The following is a 6,559-nucleotide window of genomic DNA, read 5'->3' as shown; positions in this document are numbered from 1 at the left end:
TTGCATTTTTTGTTTGATGGAAGTCTCACAAATACTGATATTTTTTAAGTTGAAAAGTAAAAGTTTGAAGTGGTGGGAGCCCTAGGGCACAATAATTTAAAGCCTAATAAATAAATTATATTTGTATTATATACCAGTAGAATAAAAGCATATACTTTTACATGTGCTAAATCTGGTTGACCTTGTATTGTGGTACTAATTGATTGAAGTACTTCCAACAGAAATCAATTGTACTAATTCAAACTACCAATAATTAGTTTTAAAATTTGGAGTTGGATTTGGGAATAGATGATTGAAAACGTCTAAACCTCTACTCTAACATGCTATGATGTAGATGCATATTTGCTAGTGCTATAAATCAAGGAAATTAATAAGATCTCAACTAAAATTAGTCAATCTCTACTACAAAATATCTGCAACTGTAAAATGTTTATCCATCTAACTGAGAGCGACCTACCAACAAACTCCAATCAAATTTGATATATAATCTTCTACTATTAACTATTGATAGTAAAAGGACACCATATAATGCAGTTTTCATATGGTTACACACAACACATATATAGTAATATACCCTTAATTAGATGTGTATAATATTATCATCTGTCATTTAAAAAAAGTCATGGAACTCATTTAACTATTTTCTAAATATTTATCATCTTTGAGTATTTATTAGCGTATGAATGTCATTTAACATAGGTAAATTCATCGTACAGTTTCTCACTTCAATCACATACATATTCTATGTAATCCTAAAGCATTCATGCCCGTTTAATTTTGATGGACATGTGAACATAAACTGAAAGTTTCCGTCACAGTGGACTCGAACCAAAGACCTTTGATTTTGAGAATTAACCACTCCCCACACCCATTAATGCCCATTTGATCTGAAATCGAGAGGGCGACACGTGTCCACATGGAGTTTATGAAATATAAATCCAAGTTGGATAAACCCTCCACACATAGAGCGACAAGTGTGCGATGCAAGAAGTGAGTGAAACGCCATTTAACAACCTAAAGCAAAGTGGGAAACTAGTTGAGGACCCATGAGTGCAAAAAAGGTTAGACCAAATCACATGAAGCCTAACTTTCTTGATAGAACAAATGTGATTGGCCAAAAGAAAAAGATCTAGAGCACAACCATTCATATATCATCATTTGCGGTTGTTGATTCCTTATCCTAAACCCCTTTGTACCAATACTAGACTGGCTTGGTGAATTATTGTCTTAGAATTGCCTTTCTCATTTTGTTTGTAATTTTGTTATGAGACAGTAAAGGAGTAAGACTTTATCCATTTATCTTGCCGGGATATGGCCAACTCGTTGTTTTTCATGTGATGCCAAATCTACATACACATGATGGATTGTTATAAAATATCTAAACACTTTATCTCTTTGAAAGAATTGTTCATGGAAGGTGCTTATCATTTAGACATTGTTCGTATATTTTCATATCCTAGTAACATATAAAGTAATAAAATGAGAACACCCAATAAATTATAAAATATAGAAATGATAAATGAGCAACATTAACAACAAAAATAAAAGAAAAAAAATCACCTCATATAAACAAAAAATTGTTATTTTACCTGACTCAAACATCTTCAACACCTTTCAGGCTTTCACCAATGTTTCATTATATGAGATCGTTTATAGAAAATATTGCATCCCTTGCGACCAATAATTTAATTTTTTTTCAAACTATTTCATAATAAAAATCATTCCAACTTCAATTTTGGTAAATTTCATCGTATAAAAAAATCCATTATTCTACACGACTCATACATCTTCAGCACATTACAGACTTTCACCGGTGTTTCCTCATATGAGATCGTTTATAAAAATATATTGCCCTGCAACCAATATTTTTTTGCAATTTGATTCATAACAAAAATCATTCCGGCTTTAATTTTGGTAAATTTCTCTCTAATAAGACATGTCACATTTTCTACTACAATATTCCAATCATATTTCTATAACTCTTTCTAATATCTACATTAATTTTATATTTAAATTTGCATTGTCCACTACCAAACATACATATTTTTCATAAAAGTGGATTGAATATTTAAATACAACGAAGTTTCATAAATGCTGTCACATGAAAGACAGTAATTAAATTGTAGAAATCACTAGAAAAGCTAGCTATCCAACAAAACTGTTCCCCATTAATGAATACTATATCGATCAACCAATAACCGAACCCTAATGTTCATCCAAATCATTTTCCACACTAAAGGTCATGACAAGATCCATAATTGTCAATGGTTGAGAAAATATCAAATTGAAAGATAATTTTGTAAATGAAAAAAGCTTGGCTTAAAAGCGCTTTTGGTCATCCGTGGTGGGCCGGGTCGGTGCACGCTGATGGTGACACTCCCCATTTAATATAACGCACAACACAATCTAGATTCATGCACTTTCACACTTTTAATTCAAGGCTTCGTTAATCCTTTTTTCATCCCCAAAATTGCTTCTTGACTATTGAATTTGTGGAATTTCGAGGGAAAAAATGGAGGCAGAGTGTGTGAGTAGATACCACCGGCATCAGCCCTGCGAGCATCAGTGCTCTTCTTGCGTGGTCAAGCACATCAAGGCGCCAGTTGACATTGTAAATTCTTGCACAATACTGTGTTTTTCTTTTGTAAAGATTAGATCTTTATTTTCTCAATTTCTTGGGATTGAATTTTTTAGCTTTGAATTGCAGTGATGAGTTGTGGGCCTCTGTGTTTTTGCTTTTCTCTCTCTGGATTCTTGATTTTTTTCTTCTTCTTGATATATGTTGGCCTTTGTGTGAGATCAAAGATATGGGCTTTGATGAAAACTTATGGCTTGACTGATATTTCTTGGAATTTTTTATTTGGTATCTAATTTAGGCCCAGGTGTTGAAAATTTGATCTTGATCCCTTGTTTTTTTGGGATACTAGTTTTAAAATGTAAATTATAGGTGAATTTGGATCTTGTGTATTGCTAGTTTAAAGATGAATGGTGAAAAGCTCAAATCTTTAGTGAAAGATATGCTTTGGTGATTTGGTTTCCTTGGCTTCTCTTCGATAGAAACAGGATAGCTGATTCATTGAATGAGAAGAAAAGGGGTGAAAATCACCCTAAGCCCTTATGCAAAACTGGACTGCTGAGAAATTGATGTTTTGTTTGAATGTGAATTGATGCGGTTCATCTTGTTTTATGGTTAGATGGCTTCTAAATTGACTTAGGTATCAAGACTGACTTCTATGTGTTTGTTTAGGTTTGGTCGTTGGTTAGGAGATTCGATCAGCCACAGAAGTACAAGCCCTTTGTTAGTCGGTGCATTGTTCAAGGTGATCTGAAGATTGGGAGTGTTAGAGAGGTCAATGTGAAGTCAGGACTCCCTGCAACAACGAGCACCGAGAGGTTGGAAATGCTCGATGATCAAGAACATATACTTGGAGTCAAGTTTGTTGGTGGTGATCATAGACTTAAGGTACATCTTGTTCTGTTCTGCTCATATTTCGGAGTATGTAGCTCAATGGTAGTTCGATAATAATTCACAAACAAACAACTTGTGGAAGATCGATGAGAACCATCAAATGTAGGAGATTGATTAGAACATTAAATATGTTTTGTTATAACCTTGCATAATCAAAATGCTTAAAAACTACCGGATCTTGCAGAATTACTCGTCAATAATCACAGTCCATCCCGATGTAATTGATGGGACTGAAGGGACAAAAGTTATTGAATCATTTGTTGTGGATGTGCCCAATGGGAATACTCAAGACGAAACGTGCTACTTCGTGAAAGCCCTAATCAACTGCAACCTCAAGTCTTTGGCTGATGTCTCCGAAAGAATGGCAATGAGAGGACTAGTTTCCACCAGCCAACCACCTACTCTACTTTGATAGGCCATTCCAACGAAATCCTTCGTTGCCATCAAGATTTTGTCGGGTTTTCTTGGACACTCTAGGACAGTTTGCCTCTCCTCTTGTTGCGAGTCTGTATGTTTTCTGATGGAGTAAGTTATTCCTAGTAGACCAAGAATGCATCCATGTATGTACAAATTGTTTGTGAATCTCTTGCCTCTTTGCAAATTACAAGGCTATGTGTATATGTATATGTGAAATGTACATGTTTTGTGCTTCTCGGGATCGTTCCTAGTCTTTTATTGGGTGATTCCGAGGTGATTTTTGTCGAACTGTGTTTCTCTCAGTCATGGGATCGTTCACTCGACCGACTAGGTCGGCCCAAATGTTGGAACTTTCGTATTGTCAATGATTTCTTTCGTTTATCATGATAATTTTTCATCATTTTGTTTTTGGCTTGTATCACTTTCATTTAGTTGTAGGTGGAGATAACATGCTTGGATAAAGATAGATATTTAGTGTCGTTTTCTTCGACTGGTTCATCTTGTTTCTTCATTTTTGGGTATTCCATTAGCTAAATCGCTTTATTGATTTGGCCTCAAATAGTAAGATAGTAAAGTGGTTTGTTTTGAATGACTTGATGTTTCCCTCGTGAACTAAGGTCCTTTTCCATAAAATTGAGTATCTTCGTAGATAAGCTTGTACTATTTCTCCTAGATTTAGTGAAAGAGAAAGTATAAATCACATGATTATGTAGTTGATTGTATCATTTTTTTGGAAGTACATGGGGTATGCATATATATAACTAAGCAATTGTAACATAACCTTAATCCAAACCATCATTTCAAAGGGTATAGGGAAACGAGGGATACGAAAATATATTCCTTTAAATCCATCATTTCAGTCTCAACCTTATCTATAAAAAAAATTCTATCATGTTTTGCTCCATTGTTTTTGTATCATGATGAAAAAGAAGGAATGATTTGAATTGAAAGGGAGAGATTTTTCTATTTTTTCATCGGTAAGTAAATAGAAATGTAAAGATTGTGTCCTGGTAGACTTGAACTTGAATCCATTAGCCTCGAAGAACCACTTGAACCCGAGCCCCGAAAGCTATGTTTGCCTCATTCCCAAACGAATGATGAGATACAAATTTGTCAATTAAAGTTAGACCACATCTTTTATATCTTCTTTATACAAGGAAGTCGAATCGGATCCATATGAGTATATGACTACAAATTGATGCCTGAAAATGGATTTCAGAACTCTTCAAAAAGAAAAAAAAGAATAGAGACATCGTAACCATTAATTGATTTACTCCCGTGCTACACACGGGACAAAAGATTTTCAAATAATAAAGATATATTCATAGATAAATATATTAAAATAAAAATATAGAGTAAATAATTTAAAAATATATTTACAGATAAGAATATAATCTAAGATTTGTGTTAAAATGACAACCCCTCTTAAAGTGACACCGTGACACCATTTATACAGCAATACTATAAACACTACACAGCAATATTACAAACAATACACAACAATCTATAGATTGTTGTATAGTGTGTCGGATATTGCTGGACAAGAAAAATTGTTGTATAAAGACCAACAAATTGTTGGCCGTCTTTTTTGGGGGTCTTTTTTTGCCACGTGGCAGCTTATTATTCGTCCACGTGTACAAATGATTGGCTAAGAAAGGTGGTATGGTGTTATTTTAAGGGGTGGTGGCATCCTAACATGCCCCTATAAACTAATTATAAAAAATATTCATAACATTATAAACAATTAAAAAATTATAAACAATAACAAAAATAAATTTGTACTTCTCTCGACATACTCTAAATGAAACATTTCATACTCATCATACATTTTATATAATTTGAATACATGAATGTAGTAATATTAAATAAAAGAAATAACAAAATAGGAGATGTGTGGATGAAATAGAATAAGATAGACTAATAAAGGAAAATGTTCTACTAAATCCAATAGAAAAAAAATCAAATAATTTGAACGAATGAATAGTTCATGATTTCGTTCGATCAACAAGACATAGGTATTTATAAGTGCAAACAAAAGAACTTATTAAAACAACAACAAACGTTCATAAATTTTGAATTAGTTCTTTGTAAACAACATTAATAGTAGAATCACTCAACTATCATTTTCATCTCCACAAACTAAAATTTCCAGACCTCACGGCTTGTGACTCTAGATAAAGCAACATATAATTATCCACAACTGAAGACTGATTTTTTCAAAAAGGTTTACACGTTGTCAATTTTAATTAGTTAATTTTTTTATATTTTTTTTATCATCGATAAAATGAATAGAGTATTTTAATAAAATTATACGTTTTCATAAATAAATAATTGTTTAAAAAAATAGATTAAAGTACTATAATTCAACCACACTTTAATTATACTATAATTAAATATTATAATATTAATTATTAAAGTTAAATTTTATTACAAATAGTGACAATTAGTAAGTAATGTTCAAAACATTACATCCATCAAGATAGAATACTAATATCATAAATCAATAAATTATAGTAATAGTTTTAATCTAAAGAAAACTTCTTGGTAAACATGATAAGAGAATCAAAAGCAAGCGTCAACCTCGTCATTTTAAACAAAATTTTCTGTAACTTTTGAAAATACAACATACAATTGACCATGACCAAAAATATATCTTTTCAAAAATAGACTAAC

General features: G+C 32.3%; 1 protein-coding gene across 1 annotated transcript; it reads left to right on the top strand.

Annotated features, from left to right (window-relative positions):
- Positions 1-2,409: 2,409 nt before the first annotated feature.
- On the top strand, positions 2,410-4,270 carry LOC125201150 (abscisic acid receptor PYL3-like). Its single transcript, XM_048099155.1, has 3 exons — positions 2,410-2,611; positions 3,248-3,463; positions 3,654-4,270. The coding sequence occupies exons 1-3, from the start codon at positions 2,513-2,515 to the stop codon at positions 3,879-3,881; spliced, it is 543 nt and encodes a 180-aa protein (XP_047955112.1). The 5' UTR covers positions 2,410-2,512; the 3' UTR covers positions 3,882-4,270.
- The last annotated feature ends 2,289 nt before the right edge of the window (positions 4,271-6,559 follow it).

Source organism: Salvia hispanica, chromosome 1 (genome assembly GCF_023119035.1).
Source record: "Salvia hispanica cultivar TCC Black 2014 chromosome 1, UniMelb_Shisp_WGS_1.0, whole genome shotgun sequence".
Lineage (NCBI taxonomy): Eukaryota > Viridiplantae > Streptophyta > Magnoliopsida > Lamiales > Lamiaceae > Salvia > Salvia hispanica.
This window is presented reverse-complemented; position numbering and strand designations above follow the sequence as displayed.